This window comes from Phalacrocorax aristotelis, chromosome 7 (assembly GCF_949628215.1).
Source record: "Phalacrocorax aristotelis chromosome 7, bGulAri2.1, whole genome shotgun sequence".
In the NCBI taxonomy this organism is placed as follows: domain Eukaryota; kingdom Metazoa; phylum Chordata; class Aves; order Suliformes; family Phalacrocoracidae; genus Phalacrocorax; species Phalacrocorax aristotelis.
The window spans coordinates 30,460,031-30,484,252 of record NC_134282.1 but is presented as its reverse complement, the minus strand read 5'-3'; the positions used below and the strand labels follow the sequence as shown (position 1 = coordinate 30,484,252).

General features: G+C 47.3%; 1 protein-coding gene across 5 annotated transcripts in view; it reads left to right on the top strand.

Moving 5' to 3' along the window:
• The first annotated feature begins 6,574 nt into the window (after positions 1-6,574).
• BOK (BCL2 family apoptosis regulator BOK) overlaps positions 6,575-24,222 on the top strand; it is a 51,802-nt gene continuing 34,154 nt past the window's right edge. For all 5 annotated transcript variants that reach the window (XR_012661588.1, XR_012661587.1, XR_012661586.1 and 2 more), the window contains exons 1-4: positions 6,575-6,873; positions 7,773-8,153; positions 12,137-12,265; positions 19,682-19,845. Coding sequence is in view for 2 of the 5 variants with exons in the window: in XM_075099634.1 (XP_074955735.1) it covers positions 7,931-8,153; positions 12,137-12,265; positions 19,682-19,845 (516 nt within the window). In the remaining 3 variants the exon portion in view is untranslated. The remainder of the gene's footprint in view (positions 6,874-7,772; positions 8,154-12,136; positions 12,266-19,681; positions 19,846-24,222) is intronic.

Genomic DNA, 24,222 nt, shown 5'->3' with positions numbered 1-24,222 from the left:
CTCCGGGATTATGACACAAATATCTCTTCCTCGCTTGTCTCTGCTGTGGAGAAACTATCCCAAGAGGTCCAGCAACTCAAAGAAGATCTGTCCTACTCCCCACCTCGACAGAGCAGTGTCTCAGCTGTTAGGAATAAGCGTCCTTTGGCTCAAAGAAGGGGATACACACCACGGGCCACCCTATGGTTCTACCTGCGTGACCACGGAGAGGACATGATGAGGTGGGATGGCAAGCCTACTTCGACCCTACAGGCACGAGTACATGAACTGCAAGGAAGAACAGTCACTCAGGGAGGTTCTTCCAGGAAAGCTGCTGCTCCAGTTTCCAGCGAGCAAGTCCCCAGACAGAGGAGTAGAAGCGCAGATTTTATTTCTAAGTGTAATAGAGGGACTCCTGATTCACATTTACAGGAAGTGAGTTGTGACTGCCATGATCAGGACTAGAGGGGCCCTGCCTCCAGCCGGGTGGAGGAAAGGGATAACCGGGCTTACTGGACTGTGTGGATCCGATGGCCTGGCACGTCCGACCCACAGGAGTATAAAGCTTTAGTGGACACCGGCGCACAGTGCACCTTAATGCCATCAAACTATATAGGGGCAGAACCCATCAGCATTGCTGGAGTGACAGGGGGATCCCAAGAGCTAACTGTATTGGAGGCCGAAGTGAGCCTAACTGGCAATGAGTGGCAGAAGCACCCCATTGTGACTGGCCCAGAGGCTCCGTGCATCCTTGGTATAGACTACCTCAGGAGAGGGTATTTCAAGGACCCAAAAGGTTACAAGTGGGCTTTTGGTGTAGCTGCCTTGGAGACGGAGGAAACTGAACAGCTGTCTACCTTGCCCGGTCTCTCAAAGGACCCTTCTGTGGTGGGGTTGCTGAAGGTCAAAGAACAACAGGTGCCAATCGCCACCACAACAGTGCACCGGCGGCAATATCGCACCAACAGAGACTCTCTGATCCCCATCCATAAACTCATTCACCAACTGAGGAGCCAAGGAGTCATCAGTAAGACCCACTCACCCTTTAACAGTCCCATATGGCCAGTCCGGAAGTCTAATGGAGAGTGGAGACTAACAGTAGACTATCGTGGCCTGAATGAAGTCACTCCACCGTTGAGTGCTGCTGTGCCAGACATGCTAGAACTTCAATACGAACTGGAGTCAAAGGCGGCCAAGTGGTATGCCACAATTGATATTGCTAATGCATTCTTCTCAATCCCTCTGGCAGCAGAGTGCAGGCCACAGTTTGCTTTCACATGGAGGGGCGTCCAGTACACCTGGAATCGACTGCCCCAGGGGTGGAAACACAGTCCTACCATTTGCCATGGACTGATTCAGACTGTACTGGAACAGGGAGAAGCTCCAGAACACCTTCAATACATTGATGACATCATTGTGTGGGGCAGCACAGCAGAAGAAGTTTTTGAGAAAGGTGAGAAAATAGTCCAAATCCTTCTGAAAGCTGGTTTTGCCATAAAACAAAGTAAGGTGAAGGGACCTGCACGAGAAATCCAGTTCTTAGGAATTAAATGGCAAGACGGTCGTCGTCAGATTCCAATGGATGTGATCAACAAAATAGCAGCCATGTCTCCACCAACTAGCAAAAAGGAAACACAAGCTTTCTTGGGCGTTGTGGGTTTTTGGAGAATGCATATTCCAAATTACAGTCTGATCGTGAGCCCTCTCTATCAAGTGACCCGGAAAAAGAATGATTTCAAATGGGGCCCTGAGCAACGACAAGCCTTTGAACAGATTAAACGAGAAATAGTCCATGCAGTAGCTCTTGGGCCAGTCCGGGCAGGACAAGATGTAAAAAATGTGCTCTACACTGCAGCCGGGGAGAATGGCCCTACCTGGAGTCTCTGGCAGAAAGCACCTGGGGAGACCCGGGGTCGACCCCTAGGGTTTTGGAGTCGGGGATACAGAGGGTCTGAAGCCCGCTATACTCCAACTGAAAAAGAGATATTGGCAGCATATGAAGGGGTTCGAGCTGCTTCAGAAGTGGTTGGTACTGAAGCACAGTTGCTCCTGGCACCCCGACTGCCAGTGCTGGGCTGGATGTTCAAAGGAAACATCCCCTCTACACACCATGCAACTGATGCTACGTGGAGTAAATGGGTTGCACTGATCACCCAGCGGGCTCGAGTAGGAAACCCCAGTCGCCCAGGAATCTTGGAAGTGATTATGGACTGGCCAGAAGGCAAAGATTTTGGATTATCACCAGAGGAGGAGGTGACACGTGCTGAAGAAGCCCCACTGTATAACAAACTGCCAGAAGATGAGAAGCAATATGCCCTGTTCACTGATGGGTCCTGTCGCCTTGTGGGAAAGCACCGGAGATGGAAGGCTGCTGTATGGAGTCCTACACGACAAGTAGCAGAAACTGCTGAAGGAGAAGGTGAATCGAGCCAGTTTGCAGAGGTAAAGGCCATCCAGCTGGCCTTAGACATCGCTGAACGGGAAAAGTGGCCAGTGCTCTATCTCTATACTGACTCCTGGATGGTGGCAAATGCCCTGTGGGGCTGGCTGCAGCAATGGAAGCAAAGCAACTGGCAGCGCAGAGGCAAACCCATCTGGGCTGCCACATTGTGGCAAGATATTGCTGCCCGGGTAGAGAAACTGGTTGTAAAGGTACGGCATGTGGATGCTCACGTCCCCAAGAGTCGGGCCACTGAAGAACATCGAAACAACCAGCAGGTAGATCGGGCTGCCAAGATTGAAGTGGCTGAGGTGGATCTGGACTGGCAGCATAAGGGTGAACTATTTCTAGCTCGGTGGGCCCATGACACCTCAGGCCATCAAGGGAGAGATGCAACATACAGGTGGGCTCGTGATCGAGGGGTGGACTTGACCATGGGTATTATTGCACAGGTTATCCACGAATGTGACACATGCGCTGCAATCAAGCAAGCGAAGCGGGTAAAGCCTCTGTGGTATGGGGGACGATGGCTGAAATATAAATATGGGGAGGCCTGGCAAATTGACTATATCACACTCCCACAGGCCCGCCAAGGCAAGCGCCATGTGCTTACAATGGTAGAAACAACGACTGGCTGGCTGGAAACATATCCTGTCCCCCACGCCACTGCCCGGAACACTATCCTGGGTCTTGAGAAACAAGTCCTGTGGCGACATGGCACCCCAGAGAGGATTGAGTCAGACAATGGGACTCATTTCCGAAATAGCCTCATAGACACCTGGGCCAAAGAGCACGGCATTGAGTGGGTGTATCACATCCCCTATCACGCACCAGCCTCTGGGAAAATTGAAAGGTACAATGGACTGTTAAAAACCACACTGAGAGCAATGGGGGGTGGGACATTCAAGCACTGGGATACACATTTAGCAAAAGCCACGTGGTTAGTCAACACGAGGGGATCTGCCAACCGAGCTGGCCCTGCCCAGTCAGAAATCCTACATACTGTGGAAGGGGATAGAGTCCCTGTAGTGCACACAAAAAGTATGCTGGGCAAAACAGTCTGGGTTCTTCCTGCCTCTGGCAAAGGCAAACCCATTCGTGGGATTGTTTTTGCTCGAGGACCTGGGTGCACTTGGTGGGTGATGCGGGAGGATGGAGAAATCCGATGTGTGCCTCAAGGGGATTTGATTTTGGGTGAAAACAGTCAATGAACTGAATGGCACAATGTGAACTGCTATATAATATTGTGTGTCACCTCTGTGTTGTATCAATGATATCAGAGTACGAGCCTCCCAACCCATGGAAGATCAACTATGAAACAAGCCGTGCAGCAGTGATGGAACGATGACTGACTCGGTATGCAGCAACCCAACGCCACACACCATCTCTCCCACCCGGAAAGACTGATACAACAGATGGAGCCCAGAGTCATGGACTGCGTGAACTCAATGGACATTTTAATGGACATTTTACAGGGAAGATCCATGAACTAAGGGAATGATGTCTGTGTATTATGTTAAAGGATGGGAAGGGGAGGGGTGGTGGTTGGTACGGTTGTATTGCATCATATGGGACCTGGGCATGGTGTAAGTGGTATGGAATAAGGGGTGGAGAATGTGCTGGTTTTGGCTGAGAAGGGGTTAATTCTCCTCACTGTGGGGGTCAGCTACCTTTCCAGCTTCCCGCGCTCTGCCGCGTGGCGTGGCAGGGGGGGCTGGGAGGGGCAGGGCCATGGTGGGGGCGGCTGACCCCGACTGGCCAATGGCAGGTTCATTCCATACCATGTGACACCATGACCAGTATATTGAGGGGGGGCAGTGGCAGCGCGCGGGCGGCGCGGCGTCGGGTCGGCGGGCGGCGAGCGGCTGCGGCGCGTGCGGTTTGTTCCGGCGGTTCGTTCCCCCTCTCCCCTCCCCTCCCTTCCCCCCTCCCCCGGGGCTTTGCGCCTCTCGTTGTTCTCCTTCACATTGCATTTCTACTGTTGTTTCTTTTAATTTTCATTATTAAACTGTTCTTATCCCAACCCACGAGCGTTACCCTTCTGATTCTCTCCCCCATCTACCGGTGGGGGAGTGAGCGAGCGACTGTGTGGGGCTGAGCTGCCGCTAAACCACGACAGGGGCTCAGATTAGGCTGGCAGCTCCTTGGATTGTAACATTGTTCTTTTGTGGTCAGCTGAGCGCTATATGCTGTGGTTTCATCTATTTTTACTTACAGAGGTATCTTTCAGTGTGAAGCGATACTTTTAGCGTGTAAATAATATAGGTAGAATACCATGCACTGTTGGGTTTTTTAATACAGCGTTTGGTTTGTTATACACAGCCTTCATGTTTCTAGTTTTTGTGTCTTTGCTGAAGGGTGGAAGTTGAGGGGGTGCTGCATGCTGTGACAGTCAGGCAGGGAACACGTGGGAAGGGTTTGGCACCCGCGGAGAGCTGGGAGGCACTGTGGCACTTGTGCATTTGCCAGAACTCTGGGAAACATTATCATTAGTTAAGCAATACCGATATTTAAGCACACATCTTTGTTTCAGGGCTCTACTGAATAGGGACAGTTTAAATAGGACTACTGTTTCAAGTTGTCAGCTGCTGCAGGAAGCTAAGATGTCATTTTAAATGATTTTTCTGACTATCAGGTGCACTCTGCAGAGAAGGGGTTGGTTAGGGGTGGGCAGTAACACAGGATCTCTGGAGTCTTGATTTCAGCTTCTGTGGGACAGGCCTCTGTCTATAGCAACTACATTTAAATCTGAGGAAGGCTAGTGGATAAAAACAATTTTCTTAGAGAATCTTTGAGCAAATACTTCTGGTGCTGGCAACGCATAGTCACTATTGCTATCCTAACATGGTCATATTGAGCTAAGCCAGGGGTCCCCAGCTGACTACTGCTCCATACATGTACCTCTCCTTAACCTTGCACCTTTCCCAGAAGAAGGTGGCTCAGAAAGAGGATCTGTCACTGGAGGGAGAAGAGGCTTTACCGCAGCCCCCTTCCTGGTGCAGCAAAGCACTCTCCAGTTAATGGCAGACCAAAACATATGCTCTGCGTTAAGCCTGTGCATGACGCGTGTGTTGGATGCTGGCCAGAGTATTTGATACATCATATAGTAAGGCTTTTTCATGCAGTTCATTCATCCCTTTTTATCCCTCAATTTTGGGACTGGCAGTGGTGCAAGTTGTGCTCAGGGTCTTTTTTTGTGATCAACACCTTGGAGGGGTGTACTTGCTTCTGTCTTTTCTCAAAGGTGACAAGCAAGAGATGACAACAGTTACTTCTTGCTTCCAACCTCCTTTTAAAAAGGCTGTATTTTGGACATGCCACATCCCCAGTCATTATTCTACAAATTGTAATTTGTTGGGGAGAATTAGGGTTTGGGCTGGCAGAATTTCTTGTCTGCAGGAAACTTCTATTTCTAAAACTTCCTTTGTTTCAAATCATAACACAAAAAGCCAACATCTGTATGCAGTCTATTGAGTTGAAATGGTATGACGCACACGTGCTAAAAATGGCTGAGCATTGTGGCATCAATATGATAATGTTGCAACAAGAAGTTGATGTTGAAATTAATTTCTATGTACGTTGGTACTAATTGACATGTTTCCCTTAAACTTTATATGTTAGTTTTCTTAACATACTGAGAGGAAGTGGATATGTTCCTGCAAAACACTTCATTCTGGACAAAATGTTTTCTATCAGCCAACCCACTTCATTTTTTTTAACCAGAGTACTTGTAGTTTGGGGGAATGCAAGTACCGCATGCTTTAGCCCCAACCTGTAGCTGTCTTTGTTAATCACCTCCATCATTTAGGATTGAACAGATGTGACTAGCCCACTGCTGAAGTATGACATCCTGCAATTGCCCGCTTCAGCTACCATCTGAAAACACCTGGCCAACATCAACTCAACTCTGCAAAAGTAATCACGGGAATTCATCAGGAGCTATTCCTCTTTTCAGCAGTGGATTCATCGCTTTCTGTTACGTGGGGTAACACGATCCAGAAATTATGCTTCTATCCTCGCCCCCAAGACAAGTCCTTGACAGAAGCCCCTGCTCGCTTGCAGAACAACAACAGAGAACCTCCTTAAGAGAGAAGAAAGGGGAGGAGAAAGCGTTGCTCTCTGGCTCTAGCAACCCCACCTCCCGGTTATTTCATCTTCCTTACAAGGCTAAAGCTAGAAGCTTTCCTCTGCCGCCTGGGTCCCTTAAAAGCAGCAGAGCAAGCCCCGAGGATCCCGGTGGAGTGCAGCCGGGATGCGAGGCTGACGGGGATGGGGAAGGGGGCACTGGCGTGAGCCCTGCGGAGAGCACGGCACAGAAGGCTGGTGCTCTCCAGAGAAGTGTGCCAGTGTCCTATGAATCCTAAACCAGGTGTTCATTGATGCAGATCTTCCAGAGAAATAGGAAACCAAACCCAAAAAGAAATCACTGAGGGGGAAAAAGTGCAACATGAGAGGTAAATATCTTTTTCATTGGGAAAAACAAAAATAACTGTCTTTATTTCATTTTAAAATCGTTATTGTAAGTAGATGTCTAATCTGGGGACTGAAAAATACATTTACTAACATCTGAGTAATGACTTTGGTCTGACTCTGACTTCAAAAGCAGCACTGGATTAAAAAGTCAGGTCAACAGATGAATTCAGATGCCTCTGAAGAAATTTTGAATTTTCTCTTTAGGCATTCACACCTGAAAACTTTATTTTAAAATCTGCTTTTCTGTTTTGCTCTCTCTCCTACTGCTAAAGGTTTTCAAGAAGTAGTATGCACATTGCCTGGGAGGGGGAGGGGATTAAAAACAAAAAAAGAGAGAAAAGGAATTGCAGAACCAAAACCTAAATTGAGAATATGGTAAATTGTCTCCAGTGAGACATTTCAAATGCTCCCTTACCCCTATTCCTGCACTAGTGCCATTTCTTCAGAAAGATCCTTGACCTACTGAGCTGGAATGTCTGTTGACATCTGGTTGAGGTTACTGTAGCTCATATTTGAGACTGAGGTTTTTTCCCAGTTTAATTGAAACAAGCTGATGCTGTCTACACATGCTATGAAATGTTTCCACCCTCTGACCATCTAGTCTCTCTAAAGGGTAATTCTAGGACTGCTGAATCTGAACTGGAAAAGAGGAAACACCTTGATAGTTCAAAACTGCAGCCCTTCTGTGGGACAGGCTGCCAGGGAAAGTCAGAGCGGCTGAAAGATGAAAGACCTTGCCCCTTGTCTGTAAGATGCACGGAGACAGACGTTTTGCAAATATGATACTAATGACTTTAATGTAACTGTAAGGTATAATACTTGGGCTTCTGATTAACATCTTTGCAGTGCTATAGGACTTACAGCTGCTTTTATTCACCAGGTAAAATGAAATACTGGCCTTTTGAGAATAGCTGCTGGGAACTGTGACAAACCAAGAGACCAGAGGATTACTACACAGATCCTGCAGATTCTTATCTGAGGCATCAGCTCAGCCTTGCAGCAAGTGTGTACGGTGAGCTGTGTGTTCAGCAGGCAAGGATGGAAGTGCTACGCCGTTCCTCAGTCTTTGCTGCAGAGGTGATGGAGGTTTTTGACAGGTCTCCCACTGACAAGGAGCTTGTATCCCAAGCCAAGGCTCTCTGCAGAGACTACATAAATTCAAGGCTAATCCGAGCGGGTGTCAGCTGGAGCAAACCTGAGTACAATGCACCAGTGCCGGGTGGTAAACTGGCTGAGGTGTCCACCATACTGCTGCGACTTGGTAGGTCCCTTCTGGTATGGGCGTGAACTGAAACTGTATGGAGCAATTCAGACCAGACTAAGGCTTCTGGAACTGACAAGTGCCAAGAGGCTTTTCACGTGATGATATAGAGGTTTTTCTTCTCTGCTTTGGGCATTTAGATTTGGTTTTCATGATCTTCCCTAAACAGCTCCTTTGCTTACATTTCCTCAGTCCCTTGGAGCGCTGCTCAGTACAGTGTTTCTGCAGAGCTACTTTTTTCTGAGGACTTGAAACAGCTTAAAAGCATGATGCAGACCAAGAAAGTCCAACAGCAAACTAGTTGTATCTGCATAAGACTCCAGCTGTGTAAAAATTTTTGTAGTAGTTTTAGTAGTCTTTCTCAGCCTGGCATTTCAACAGGTCTTGCAGTGTTTTCTCCAGATGCAGGTGACTTGGCTGCCATGATGCAACCAAGCTGGTCTACTAGAGTCCTGCTACCTCTAGACTTGGGCTTCGTCAGTTGCTCACCCACCTGCAAGGATGTTTAATTTGAGGGTAGTTGGTTAGACCATGTGTGTTGGAGATTTTATAAAAGACGCTTTTCAATGACAGTGTTTTGACAGTGTGTTTCATTTTCCTTTGGCTACCTTAATCATTCAGCAAGACATGAGGTTTTTTGCTTTTTGTTGTAGCGAGGAGTTGGCTGATGTTGGCTGGCGTAAGCTGCCATTTAGTGCCCACACTAGCCAGTGTCCCTCATGGTGAGGTGACTGCTGGGGCTGCAGGGAAAGCAACTTGAAGGTTATGCCTGCAGGCTGCTACATGAAGGCATACTCTGGAGTTGTGCCTGTACTGGGAGCACCCTCTAAGTGCTGGCAGTTGCCTGGCCTTTCACTTTAGGTTTTAGCCTCCTGCATGCTCAAGTCTAGCAGTTTATCTTTTGGGATCCCGACACCCTCATTCTTGGAAGTTACTTCCAACATCCCTCTTTGCCTGCACGCTGGTATATTATTTCACATCTGGCTTGGAAACTACCACTAGCATTTACATCTGCTTTAATTACACCGAAGTTCAAATAAGTCTGGTGAAGTAACCTTTAGCTGGGCCTAACAAACTCAGTGGTCTCCCCACTTTCTCCTCTGTCTTTCTACTTCTGTTTGATATTATCCCAAATTTCTTATTAAGGCATAGCTGTGTTTCTTTTAACTTTTTTTCCTTCATTCATTCTTTTTCACTTTTTCTCTCCTGTGCTGACTTTACTTCTGGTTTTGTTTCCAGTGGTTGCTTTGTCTTTGTTTTTTGTTTTTGTTTTTGTTGTTGTTTTTGTTGTTGTCATCGTTGTTGTTCCATCAATATCACTGCCTCTTTATTCTCCTTTTCTTTGCCTGGGTTGGGGGTTGAGATTTGTTTGCTTTCAACCAGATCTTCTGTGGGTGGCCAGGAGCATGTTAAAGGGGAAGCAGGTGGCAGACTGGATCTGAAGGCGTGTCCTGGATGACTCTCCTGTTACTTATTCGTGTCCAGATGGAAGGATTTGGCTGATAGTCCCAGGAACTTGACACCTTCTCTGAGCAAATCTGGAAAGTGCCATGTGGTACCCATACAATGAGGAGGGTGAGCAGTCCTCCTTATTAGGATGAAGAGTTGTTGTCATTCTCTTCAGAAGCTCCGCCTGCCACATGGCCTGTCCCTTTCTTTTTGCCTTTGCTGCTATAACCAGCACAAGGCTGAGTGATAGCTAGTCACCTGCTGGGAATGGTAGTCCTTAGCTGCTTACTAAGCAGTGCAACAAGCCAGACCAGTTTTTTTCTCTGTGATAGTGTTGAGAAGCCCGTGGAGATGAGAATTTGGAGTATTGGTTAGCCCTCTTGCACATAGAGAGTCCGATGAACTGGCTGGTGGGCCAGCAGAGGTGCTGGGCACAGGCAATGCAACTGCAGTCTTGGGGAGTGAAAGCCCATCGGCTCAGTGAGGCTTAGCAGCTTATTAGTGCAATTAACGAGCCAGAGGTGGCAAAACCTAATGGTATGGCCAGATGAGACACCCAGACCAACCTGCCATATATGTCAGAGGTCTGGTTTATCTGAACTTGTCTCTTCCGTGGCCAAGACCCAGGCAAGTGCCCTTTCACTGCTGCACCAAGCTTCTGCATGTGGGATCTTTCACTACTGCCCTACTTGTTCCTCCATGATTACTGGAGGAAGAAGCACAGAAATTGCTCTAAATGCTGCAAAGTGTGTAGCTGGGCATCTGAGCATGGACACTGAAGACTGCCACCAATATAACACGCTGCTGGAGAGGTCCTGGGGCTGCCGGGGCAGGGAGTCTTGGTGAGCCTGGGACTGCTTTCGTGTGTTTTTCTTCCCCTGCCCATTTTTGTCTGCCCTGTGCTTTGCTGCGAGAGTGCCTCCAACCAAAACCTGATCTCATCTGGGGCCTCCAGGAGCTGCTTGTTAAAAGCTCACAGTGGCAGGCTACCAAGTGCTGATCCCAGACTCCCATGCCTCCCTCTTGGCTAATCACGGGCAGGACTATCCCCCTTTCCTCGCATTTACAGGGAAGCCTGTGTGCTCCCTGGGAGGATAAACAGCTGTTGAGTAGTGCAAGTAATGTTTCCTCTTATCAGAGCTGACCATGTGTTGGCAGGGTTTCCTCTTGCCATCAGATTGTGGACAATCCCCCCCACACAAAGGGCCCAGGGAGCTCATCTGTGGAATTCTGCAGAGCTGGGCTTTGCCTGTGCTGTGCTGAATGCCAGTGGCCAGTTAGACGAATTAAGGTCCAGGAGCTAATGACTGTATAACAAGCTCCTGGCTGGGGTGTCATCTTTGGTTTTAGTCCCCATCTAAATGAAATTTTCAGGAGGATCAGTTGCCCTCTGACTAGGGCAAGTAATCTGGGTCTTGCAGTAGGATGTAAAGCTGTTGTGACAGCTCTCCTCTTCCCCTGGGTGGTCCAGAGCACCCTTGTGCAGAAGGATGCAGAGTGTCCTTCTAAATCTAAGCCAAATAAGACTATGCAGAAAGGGCCTTAGTCCCATGCAATGTTTGCATTGTGTAATCCTTCTACAGCAGCTGTGCAACCCTCGTTAAGTATCTGTGAACCCCTACAGGGAGAGAAATCCACTGGAGACAGGGCTTTATTAATTCTACTGCTTCAAAAGTGGTTTGTTTTACTACAGAGGAAAAGCTTTACTGCTGTCGCCCAAGCTCCATAGCACAAACCTGTGGGAGGAGGTTCTCTGCTTGTCCCTGGTATTTCCATCTTGGTCTTCAAGCCAGCCTAATGCCTCCAACCACTTCCCAGCTGGGCAGAAAACAATCTGGAGGTTAAAGCAGGCATCTCTGTGTGTGTCTGGAACCTTGTTGCTGATGTGTCAGCAGGGCAAATGAACATATCTTTAGCCATTTGGAGGAGAGAAAGAACTCCAGATCATCACTCAGTGCCTGTGTGAGTGTAAAATAGCTGAGCTGATAGTCTCTTTGCTCAATTAATGTTGTGCAGCTCTGGGTGGGTCCTTGGCTTTCATCAGACTCCAGCATTCTTGAGTCGCTCTCATCTTGAGGCTTTTTTGTACAAGTCTGATGGGGTGTTGAGAAAGGGCGTATCTCTCAAAAGCTTACATAGATGTACATGCTTCCTTTTCATTTCTGAAGAAAAATGAGATGTCTTTGCTTATCTGAGGCCTGTCTCCTGTGTTGGAGGAAAGGCAGGTGTCTAGCCTGGGAACATCATTTATAGCAGGGATTACTGCAGCCACGCCACTGGCACAGGGACACTGCCTGTCCCCAGTCCCTTTAGAAGTCCCAGGCACAGGGGATAGTAGGAAAACAGGGTGCAGGTGGCAGGGGGTTGCATCTAAATGACCCTAAGCACTCTGCTGCCTGTTTAAAAAATAAGGTGGAGCTGGGATTAAGTCTCTTCAGCTGGAGGAACATGTGGGGTGGCCCCAGCTGTTATTCCTACATGGTGAGAGGAGGACTTGCTGTTCTGCATGCTGACTCTTGACTGTTTGTTTCCAGGGGATGAGCTGGAATACATTCGCCCCAACGTCTACCGGAATATTGCCCGCCAATTGAACATCTCGCTGCACTCAGAAACAGTGGTGACGGACGCCTTCCTGGCAGTAGCTGCACAGATTTTCACTGCAGGTACTGTGCCCTGACAGATAGGCAGACAGGGCTGGGCAGGAAGGAACAGGATGGAGCCACCTCTCAGAGAGGGTATATTACTGGGACGGCCTGCAAGGTGGGGCATGGTTTCTGAAAGGGCTGTGGGCAGTTTGGCAGCGTGCCCTACTTTAATGATTTAATGAGAACTCCTCTATGCTCTGTTGTTCTGGCAGGGAAATGTCCTGTTTTATTATATCCTCCTGGCAGGTTCTCACTCATTCTAGACGGCATCTCCTGCCCTTCCTCATTAGGAGGTGGTGTTACCGCATTGCACAGGGAGGTCACTGATTCCAAGCTCCTTCGCTCACAATTGGCAACTGAAGAAGATTCATTATGTGGGAGTCTCCCTTGTTCCAGCTCATGCTGCTGATGCTGGGTGCCAGAACCAACTCATCACAAGGGAGTTCCTCTCTTTCTGGCTTCCTTTTCCCCAGCAATAGCCAGAATTGCAATGGAGCCTGCTGCTTCCAGTTGCTGCTTCTCCTTTCTCATACTCAGAGAGACAGAAGCCTTGGCCCTCAAGGCTAGCTGTTCCAGACAAGCAGGTGTTTTGAGCTTTCTCGCTGCTTAGACGTGAATGTTGTTCTGCTTCTGCCTGAGTGGTCCCAGAGATGATTGTCAAAAGCAAAGGCACACTACGTTCTGTGTTCCTGTGAGGGAACCTCAGCCTTCCTGAAAACAGTCCCTGCCTGTGATTGGGAATGTTCTCTGGGGGAATCAAGGGAAGAGAAATGTTTTACATGGAGACATATATCAGGCAAGTCCTGACACGGTTGTAGGTTTTCTACAGTGTCTTGTGTTGTCCATGGAAGTAGATTTTAGAGACTGGAAACAAAGAAACAAAAAAAACCAACCAAACAAACAACAAAACAAAACAAAAAAACAAACTAAACAAACCCCAAACAAACCAAAGACAGCTACTTGCTAACAGCAGAGTAGTGTGAAAACACTGAATCTGGTGACATTGGCATGGGAATTGGCACAGGAGGCAGCGATTCTTGTTACTTTGGGGGTAGCTGGTACAGAATAGAAGTACAGGTTTCTGTTGTACTTTCAGATAGGCTTCCTCACTCAAACCCTTTTTATCTTCACAATCAGCTATGCATCTTTATGCGTATGAACTGCATGGGAACCACTGACACTCAAGAGAAGCCTGGTGTTGGCATCCTGGTCTGACGTGTGTTGTGGTTGAGAGAATAGATCCTCCCTAGAATCACAACAGGTGACAAAATAGATCTCTCAGAGGGACTGCAAAAGCACGGTTCCCAGCAGGTCTAGTAGGGCAGATTTACTCCCCAGAGGTCAGGGAAATGGAAGCTGTGCCATAAGAAATGGATGGAATTGGATTCAGTAGCTAGTACTGCAGCCCTCGGCATCCTTCCAGAGCATGTCTGGAAGGCAGATTGCCTTTGCACAGGGCTTGCTTGGGAGGCCATATGGGCTCAGAAAGCAAAAGCTGGGCAAGTGTGGCAGGAGTGGCTGTGTTGGAAGTGCAGGTGCCCTGCCTTGTCACTTAGTGCTGAGCTTTACTTGTGTCAAGGCTTACAGAAAAACGAAGGTTGAGTTTGGAGACTTAGGTATTTGTATTGCAAGTAAGTAGGTTATCTTCTTAGATGACTGTAGCTGACTACATCAGAACGGGCCTACCTCCAAAGCTGAAGTGACACAGGGAATTAAGCAGGAAATGCGCATGGCTGCAGATGGAGCAGGCTGTGCATGCTGCTATACTGCATAAACGTGATGCTGGGGAGGAAGCTCTGCTGGCTTCTGGGAGTCCAGCTCTCGCCAATATATATTGACAGATTCATTGAGAGCTGCATTTTTTGGTGTTCTTCAACTTCTTAGCTCAGGAGTCTGGGGACTTGTCTGGGGATACCGTGATGCATAAATGGCTGGCAGTTGGCTGGCTGCACAGGGGGTGGATTCAAACCTTCCTGGTGCTCTGCCTGCTCCATTTTTTCTTTCTCATCTCCACCTCCAAGCAACTAACAGGAAAACCCGTGAGTGTGAAGCTGGGGTTGTGTATTCAATTGCTTTTATCAACTTGTTGTTGTAATTTCTTTTGCTAGAAGGCTGCTGAGTGGCAGAGGGGGACGAGTTTGCTTATTTTTAATATTCCTGGATCACAACTGGAGTCTCAAGACTCGGCATTTAATGCTAAATCCAGCAAATCAGAGTTGGCTGTGGCAGCCAGACATTCATCCCTAATTTTTTTCATAGTTCAGAGGAAAGAGGCTCTTATTGAGCAAAGGAAACCAGACATTCAAGTGCAGTCTAAGTTTTTGTGCCAATTACCAACAGCTAAAGCGTCTCAGTCCAGTTTATTAAGAAAACAGCTACAGTCTGACACTGCAGTGCCTAGGCAGTCTGAGGAGCCCCATTAGTCACTTTTAATGCCTGTTTCCATCAAGGGAGTGCAGGATTTTGACCCTATCTTTCTGGAGAGGTTTTCTCCTTAATCTTTTATGTGGCCTTCTTCCACACTCTGTTCTGGTTTTGAGTCTTCATGCGGTAGCTCTGGCTGTGCTCACTTCCTGTCCACACTGTCTGCAAGTCTTGACTAAGCACAAGCCCTAGGTGGACCTCTCAAAAAGGCAAGACTTGAGGATATCTGGCATCTTTGTTGGTCCCACTGCATGGGTACCTTGTGCCATATTCAACTTCAGAGCATTGTCTGTTCCTGTTGTCTCAGGTTTGGCTTTTCTCTGTTGTAGCAAGGACAGCTGAGCATATAGGCAAAAGGTGAGCAGGACACGGAGCGTGGTAAGGCTCAAGCTGTATTTTGCTTCCCTGTTTCCATACAACCTGTTAGTTATTCAGGGCGAGAAGGACACATCTGTGTGGAGACTGGCCCTGACCTGCTTTGGATGTTGAAAAATCTGCAGCAGCATCCCCCCTGTGACAATACCACTGGTTCTGGCGTGTCATCCAAATCTGCTCTGCAGCCAGCAGGAGGCTTTCCACTGACTTTAACAGGCTTTGGATTTGGGCCTGGCTGAGCTGGCATTTATATGAGCTGTTTAAATAAATCCCAGAGGCAGGGGTCACTTGGTGGAAAAACAGAAGAAAAGGGAGATGCATTTTCCTTTCCTAAAGGAAACAGTTTTCTCTAGGTGGTAAGAGCTGCTAGGCATGAGGGCTATCTCAAAGTTTTGATCCTGGTTTTGTATTGGTTTAGGTCCTTGTCAGTTTTTAATCAAGAGTGCTTGGGCTGAAGTGAACCCTCTACAATAAGATGCATAGTTAATGAGTTCCAGGGAGAAAATAGTTTCTCCTGCAGGAGCAAATGCTGTTAGAAATGCATGCCACTGCTTCCTCATCACTTAGGCCTTGTGAGTTGAGCTTCTTGCCTTGTGCACGTCCTTCTTGGCTTCTTTCTGTCCACCAGAGGAAAGTATATTGTGTCTGGCTGTATCCTCCCAGCTGCTGAAATGTAGCACTTGATCATGTTTCTGTTAGATCTGATTTGAAAGTTAGGCTTCGATGCTTAGTGGAGCAGAGGGAAGTTTCTTTGAGTAACCTTGGATAGTGTGGTGCTCTGAGACTCTGCACAGTTGTCTCATGGCTTCTTGAGGTCTCCCCTGGGGCAGGCAAGCTGATGTGCAGTGGGAACACTTTCAAGAGCAGTCCTCTCCTGCTAATTCACTTCCCCCTGGGCTTACCAGTGTTTACATACTTTCAGCTCCGTGACTGGCCTTGAGTCTGCAACTTGTATTTCTTACTTTTAAAAATGCCTTCTAAGCAGCTTTTCACATTTTCCGTGCCCATCTCTGTGAGCAGAAGTTTCAGAGCTTTCTCTGTTTTGATCACTCCTTTCTGGACCAGTTTTCCATTCCCTCCTGTCATTAGCTCCTGTGCACGCTAGTCTGCACAGTGGGAAGCTGTGAATAGATCGTTTCTCTTGGTGATGAGTGCCCATTTCACCCAATGTGGATGACAGCCAGACCTTTTGAGGAAACTGGAGCAAGACAGTGTGTCTTTTCTGCTCATGTGTGCTGGCCAGATGCAATTCCAACTTATGCTGACAGATGCATTGAGCTAGCGTCACCTTGACCCTGGCCTGGACATCACAGTGGGCAGAGGCACTGCTCTCCCAGTAGATTGTGCTCCTCTACCCCTGTCAAGGGAATCCTTGAGACAGAAAATTTAATGGAGCTGGTGTCCTGGAAAAGTGCAGATGGGGGCTGCTGTGGCCTGTTCCCCTGCCCTGCCTGTGGCTGGGCAGCTGCTGGAGCCCTCCTGGGGCAGAGGGACAGGCCACATGGCCCAGCTTTGGTCTGGAGCAGCTCTTGGAGGTGTCTGCTCTTGCCTTGCTTCAGGGCTCCCCTACAACAACTTGTGTGAACAAGAGCACCAACTGTGCCCTGCTGTCTCAGCTGAGGAGCCCAGCCAGCTGTTTCCATCTTCTGCCTCCAGCAGTTGGCAACTTGAGGTTCCATGCAGAGAAATCAGGAGGGGATTTCCTCCTCTCCCACCCCTGGGTCCCAGCTCTGCCAGTAACAGGAAGAGCAGACTGAAAGTTTGGTTTGAACTTTATAGGCATGGTCTGTAAAGAGGAGGATAGTGGGAGGTGACCACTGAGCCTTTCACATCCATCACCACAATAAGCATCGGCCAACAACTTGCCCTCTTTCTGCTGTCCGTGTCAAAGGGAGAAGGGCTCTGTCCATGTGCTGGGGAAGTGTTCACCTCATGCAAGTCCTACAGCAAGCACCACTGTGTAGCAACCTTGGCAGAGAAGCCAGAGCTGAAGGGCTTTCTCTCCATCCTCCCAGGGAGGAGACACCTGGTGTGGCATATCTGTAGAGCAAACTGCTTTCCTGTGTATTAGGGAAACCATGGGTCTACTGAGCCTTTATCTTGCATGGGCTACGGATGCACTTTTCTTCTGTTGGAAAGAGAAATGTGGTTTTAAACAAAATTTAATCAAGATTGCAGCTGTCTTGCTCTACCAAGGTAGCCTCAGCCCCCCTGTCAGTCTTAGTTACTCCCATGTAAATATCTCAAAGCTAATAGACTTGCTTCAGATCCTTAAGAAAGAGCGCTGTCAGTAAAAGCTTGGAAATAAGCCAGTGAACTCTTCCCTGGAATCTTGGATAACTTTGGTTCATGTCACTCACGATGCAATGAGCCACAGTTCTGCAGGGATGGAGAACAGCAAAAACTGACTTTCACTGAAGCTGAGTATAAGCTAGCTGAGGCTCTGGTCCAGGACATTGTGGTCAGCAAGAGGTAACCACTTAAAGCCTCTTCATCGGGTGGAGAGGTATTGACCTGCAACAGGACAGCCTCTTTCTTGCCAAGAGAAGCCCTCTGTCTAATATTTTCTCATGTGGTTTCATAGCCTCTTCCTGGTTTGTTCTGCTGGCTGTCATGGTGACATGCAATGTGAGAAAGATAAATAGTGTGAACACCACACAGGCAGTGAACTTCCTGAGTGATAGCTCTGGGGAAGGGACACCGCAGAGCCTACTCAGAAAATAAGACCGGAATAAGAATAACGGGCAATTTAGCTATATTAATAACTTGCTCTGATCTTTGAGACAGTGCTGGTGAAGGAGAGAGTATCACAGGAGACTCTGGGCTACTGCTGTTACTCTTGCTACAGAGCCTCACAAAAGGATCTTCTGTAGATTTTGATCTCATATCAGTCATGAGTGAAAAATGGCTTTTTCTGAACACTGAATAGATTTTCTTCTGTCTAAGAAGCCATTTTTGTGGCTGACACTTGAACAGTTTCTTTAATGTTTAGTACTTTTTCATTAAAAAAAAAAAAAAGAAAGCAATTGCTAAAAGTGTTAGTGTGAGTGTCCCTTTTGATTCACTAAGTGGAAGGATTGTGGAAATGCTCTGAAACCTGTACGTATTGTACAGGAATGTGAGGATCTCTGCTGTGGTGTGATCAGGCATGAGGAGTCTGGAGCTCCATCCTGGAGAGATGGGTCAGGGTGCCTGGGGATCTGGGAGTGCAATGCAGGAAATAGGGAGACTCTTCACTTCATTTAAATTGTATTTAAGTGTTTGCTTTCTTAGCTGATAGATTGCTGAGCACATCCAGTTTTGTGATTGTATGTTTTACCCCTTCTGGTCCTTAGATCTCATGACTGAACTAAACTTTCCTTCCTCCTACCTGTTTTCTTTCTTGTTGCAACCCAGCAAGAAAGAACGGTTTTGTGTGGTTTTTAAATACTGAAACTTCACCTGGCTTCTGGCTATGTTTGGGAGAGACCTTGGACAGACTCCATAGCGACCTAACACTGTAAAATACTTCACATCATGCTTGTCAAATACTGCTATTCCAGATAATAAAGTAAGGGTGGAGAATTAAAGTTCCTAGCGGATCCAAAGGAAACCCATGTGCCATGGTGCTGTGGTGGTAGTCCTGCACGGGTGCAGAAGGGTTGCGTTTCCAGGTCATTGGGCCTGATAAAAGCCTGATAGGGGACTGCTGGCAGCAACGTTTAAGTGTGGAGGATTTATGCTCAGTGGTGTTGGCAAAGCATGGGGAAGACCCAGGGAGGTTGGCTGTACCCAGAACTGAGCCTGAGTGCTTATCACTAGCACTAACAAGATGATGACTGCTGCTGGGACAACTTCCATGGAGCATTCCCTGCTGGCAGGTCACCCTAGCAGGAAGGCTGCTTTCTGGGAGATTAGATAACTGCCTGACACTCTATCCCTGCACTGCCCTCAGTGGGATAGGATATGTGATATTAGGTATTGTAGGCAGAGTGGCCAAATTCTTGAAGCTGCCTGGTTTTCAGGTGGAGACTGAGGCATACTCCTTACATCAAGGAGGATGCCAACCCTCTTGGCCCTGTAGTTTTGACTCCCTTTTTTTCTTTTGTGTCATTGTAGAACTGACTGAAGATGCTTATCTCACATGTGGTTTGTGTGCCACATGGGAACAGTCTCCTCTGATCTAGAAAAAAAACCAGAAATGCTTTGTCTAAAGGGTGTTTAAGAGTTGCGTGCTGGCAACAAAAGCCCCAGGTTGCTCAAACTCTTTGAATTAAATTGCCTTCTGTGCAACATGCGATTGGCTGAGAGTTAATGGCAGTATAAACCATGGCGGTGCACATCTTCCCTATTTTGATGATGCTTTTGGGCTGCTTTCTCCAAAGTGTGCACCCAGTGCTGGAAGGAGTTAGAAGCATGCCCAGATCAGATAATTTAAATCTGCTCTTCCACGTGGAGAGTTTTCCCCAGTCCTGGTCCTGTAGGATTTATTTTTCCCCATGGTGGAGACAGTGCAGAACTGTGGCTGCACCTGAACTCAGAGCTGCACACATACAGCGTGGGCACATGTAATGAAGGAGAACAGTTTCCCTTGGTTATTCGAGACTGAGCTATGTGTGCATGTGTATATCTGAATCACTTTTCTTCTTTTCATAGGCATAACGTGGGGCAAGGTTGTATCTCTCTATGCTGTGGCAGCTGGGCTGGCAGTGGACTGCGTGCGGCATGCACAGCCAGCCATGGTTCACACCATCGTAGACTGCCTGGGAGAGTTTGTCCGCAAGACCTTGGTGACATGGCTGAAAAGGAGAGGAGGCTGGGTAAGAGGTGCTATCTGATCAAGCTTGCTTCCACATGTGCAGACCAGAAAATATCCCAGTTAATGAAAGCGAGAATGCCCCCACTGCAGCTTTATGCAGAAAGACACTGAATGAGATTCTCTTCCACACCACTGTGGCCACCACTGTCCTACTTACACCTGTGCTAGACTCCATCTAGCTCTGTAACTGCGTCATGGTCCCATCCTCGACCACATCAGCTATTCTGGTCCTCAGCTTCCTGCAGAGCTGTGCCAGACTAATTCAGTCCTGACCCACCAGGACCTCTTCTGTTTCTGACCTGAGCATCTCTGGAGCTGCCAGCCAGTCACAGTGGGAGACTGTAAATAGGGGTCCTTCTCTTGGGCAGCTGTTTTCTAGAAACTGCAAAAAATGAGGCTTGCCAACTTAATTCCCCTTTCACCTGCCCCGCAGTTCGCCAGGTCAAAGCTTAGTATATTAACATGACTTGCCACCATAAGGAATTTCAAAAGGATGTTAAAACCTGGTAGTTTGTGTCATTCTCTGACCTGACCCTGATGATGCTTCATGAATAACTTCTGATGTAGCTCAAATTGTAGCATACCTATAATTTGAAGGGCACTCCTAAAACCCATTGACAGCAGGAGGGCTCATGGCTCTGTCACTGGCCTGCTCTGAGACTGTGGGCAAGGCATGGTGCTGCTCTGCGTTGGAGTGTGGCTCCATATCATATGGCTTTAAGCATCTGATCTCTTTGGTTCTCTCTATATGCAATGGGAAGTACAATGCTCCTGTGGAGGATGGTTCAGAGTAAGAGCTTTACTTTGGTGCTGTGGAATAGCCAGACACCTTTATAGTGACCTCCCCAGGAGACTCAGATGACCACTTGGCTATGTTAGCTGTTGGCAGCTGGGTGATGTACCAAGATCTCAGTGCTTTTCTGGCAGGGATTTAGATACTCCTTGGAGCGATACAGCCAAAAGCATTTGGGTGTACTGCCTGGCAGATGCTGCCTGGAGCTAAATATTGCCATATGACACCACTGAGCTCATGGGACATCTTGTTCCCAAGGCATGCACTCTTTCCAGACTAAGCCACAGCAGCAAACTTCCCTCCTTTCCAAGAGGTGATGTTTATTCCTGAGCCATCAGGAAATGGTTGGGCTCCCCAACCCACACAGACCCAGAGAGAGGGGAATATCTTTTTCCAAACAGCATTGCTCCTCTGTGCTGCCACTTCCCAAGTATGCCTATAGCTGATTCAGTCACCTAGTTTCTCTAGTAGTGAAGGCACCTTTTTCATGAAGGGCAACTGGAAAGGTAGCCTTATTCTGGTTTTGGATCCCTTGCCACCTTAAATCATCCCTACGCTCTCTAAAACTATGTGACCTTGAGTCCACCTGGGTCAGGGAACTATTTGGTTGGGCTGAAAAGTAACCTTTGATTTGAATGCCCTGATCTGTTTTATTTTGTGTCCACACAAATAATTGTGCCTAGGTAGGTAAAGAGGATATCCTGGGAAAGCAACTGATTATGTAACACTGTTCCTGCCTGTGAAATCCCTGCCTCAGTATCATTTGAAGTTTACATTAGCTGGGTACCTGTAGAGTTTGTTGAAATGTATTATCTGAAACAATTTTTCCTTTGGAAAAAATCCAGTTTTATTAAATATGAAATGTTGCATAGGAACGTGTCTCCTCCTTGTTTCCAGCTGATGGGTTTTTTTGTTTGTTTTGGTAAAACATGCATGTTCTGATAAGTTAACATCTTGTTTTATTTTTTGTATTATATTATTACAGTTCAAAACAGGGTGTTTTGCCCAAATGGATATTTTCTGAAAGTTTGTAACATAGCAAACAAGCCACAAAACCCATCCCCAGACTAGAAGTGGTTCTTTGCAGCTGAGAAGATAAGTCCTGTGCACTGCTAGCTCCTTCTCCTTATCATCCCCCTCTTTGGATGGCCAGTGCCTTTCTATTGGAGTTGCTGAACCTACAATGCTTGCTTTTGGGATCTGGCCCTAAGAAAGGGAAGCTGATCTCACTGCCCCCAATCAAACAATAAGACTGTAAAAGCTGCTGGGTTGTGCTGATTACAGCCTGTCTTCAGTACCCTTATCAGCAATTTTGGGCTGCAGCAATGAGATGTTTTCCCTCTAGAAATGAGTGGTTCTTTCAGTCTGGGGAAAGGCTGCTAATCCTCTTGCCATCTTGTGCTGTGCTTTCCCTGAATGTTTTTTCTCTTGCTCTAGACGCTGCAGCATAAAATTTCCCAGCCTTCTTCACAAATGGGCCAGACAAAACAGCTCAGTAGTGGCGACCCTTTCATCTGTTGCCTGACCTAGCTGGTTGTTAGTTTGTCTTGGCATGGAGTCCTTGTTTCCCCTGTGCACATGGCCCCCATCTCTTCATCGGCTCATGTTGAGGCTGCCAAGAGGAACCACAGTGCTTCAAGCTGTGTCAGAAAAGCCACTGCAGAGACCTTGGAAAGGCATTTGAAAGTCTCTGCTCAGCAGTAGGTTTCCATACTGCACCCATAGGTTGGAGAAAGGCCCTACCCCCCAGACCCCAACCCAAACAAACCTCTTAGGAGAAACAAGAAATGTTTAACCCTTTCAGGCATCATCTCTCCCTGGGGAGAGTTTGCAGCCTCAGTAGCAGCTTTACAGAAGAATAGAAAGATTTTTTTTTTTAGCAGCTGTTACATACATTTGCTACAAAGAAGAGCATGTGACTTGAACTTGTTTGAATGATTAACAGGCGAAGATCAAACTGCCGTTACAACAGTTTATCAGTGCCTCACAAGACTCAAAGACCTGTTTTATAAAGTAGCTTTGAAATTTTCAATTCCAGTGCCTTATCAAGTATGCTTTATGGATAACAATAGCTAACGCAATTGTTAAACAGCTGAGCAATGTTGTTTATCTAAGAACCATACAAATTTCTAAGTGCTTCTGATTGCAGCTCCTCTTGATTAGCCACAGTGAGGTCATTGCCTTTGGTAGGGCATAGCACAGCTTTAAGAAGTTCACACTTTCTCACCTGGAAGTTAACTCTCTGCAACTATTATCAACCCAGCGTACATATTTGGGCCTTGTACTGGTTCACATGAGGCACTAAAGCCCTTCAGCGATTAGGTTTCTTATTGATCAGCTACCCTAACATCTGAATACGCGTTCAGACAAGTACCCGCAAGTCATGACTTCTCTTGACTAAAGAGACAGTGTGACACAACCGCGCGCTGGTCCCTAAAATTGGACAGGTTGAATAAGTTCAGACTCTTTTCAAATGCAGATAGGATGAGTTTGCTAAGCCATCACCAAAAGCTTTCAGGCAGACCCATTTTACTTTCCTCCACAATACAGGTAAAGTACCTATAACCACCAGTACTACATTGCAGCATCTTCTGTTATGTGCTATCTTGGCTGCTTGCTATGTTTGCTTGTGCTTTTGTAGCTATAGGCAGCAGCATTTCCACACCATGGTGTTCAGCCTCAGGAGCACCTCGTGTGCTGATTCCTTTTCCTCCTGTCATCATGTTTCTTCCCATCCCTGTGTGCCTGTATTCATTCCTCCTGCAATCTCTACTTGTCAGTTATTCGTGGGCTCAGCATCTACTAATGCTCCCTGGAGAACAGCAGTGCAGGGTGATTCAGCGTGCCAGCCTTTCAGACTTCCTTGTGAGGGAGGAACTGCAGGAACTGTGTGGGAGGCTGTTGAGGCTGCTGTCAACAGACCTTTGGTCTGTAGATGATGGTGGAGTTGGTTAGTGTGGCTGTACTCAGTAACTGGACATAGGGTTTTGTCCCTTCTGTCCCCTTTTTATTTTCTTCTAATTATTACCAAGGTTGGTCAGGCAAGGCTCATCCATGTCTTGAACAGAGGTGGAAATACTCAAAAAGATTATTGGCATATTCAGCAGCTCTTGTGCCCCATTTTATGGGAGGAACATCTCAGGATTGAGTCTGACTTCCCTCTGCTTGGTCAATGAGAGACTTGTGTCAGAAGGCAAACTTGTAAGACTGCTGAGTTAAGCTTGTAAAGAAAAAACTTTTCGGGCTGGTGAATATTTGCCCCCCTTGTGACCCAATTCTTGTTCACATTTATCACCCAAAAGCCATCTCTGGAAACTGTCTCAAGCTGATGTGCTAACGGTTCTCCCTCTGTCACAGAACTACAGTCCACATCTCCTTGTGCTAGGCTGAACTTTAACCACAAACTCAATTATATTGCTGGCAGAACTTTAGTTAGTTTCCCTCACTAGAAGATACAATTTTCTATCTACCTCTGTCCTCTTTGCTTTACCCTCCAGTGTTTTCCACCTTCTCCTCCCGATGTGAGCTGAGATTCTGTCTTCATTAATTTGCCGGATTGTTGTTATTTTTTACTCATTGCAGGCC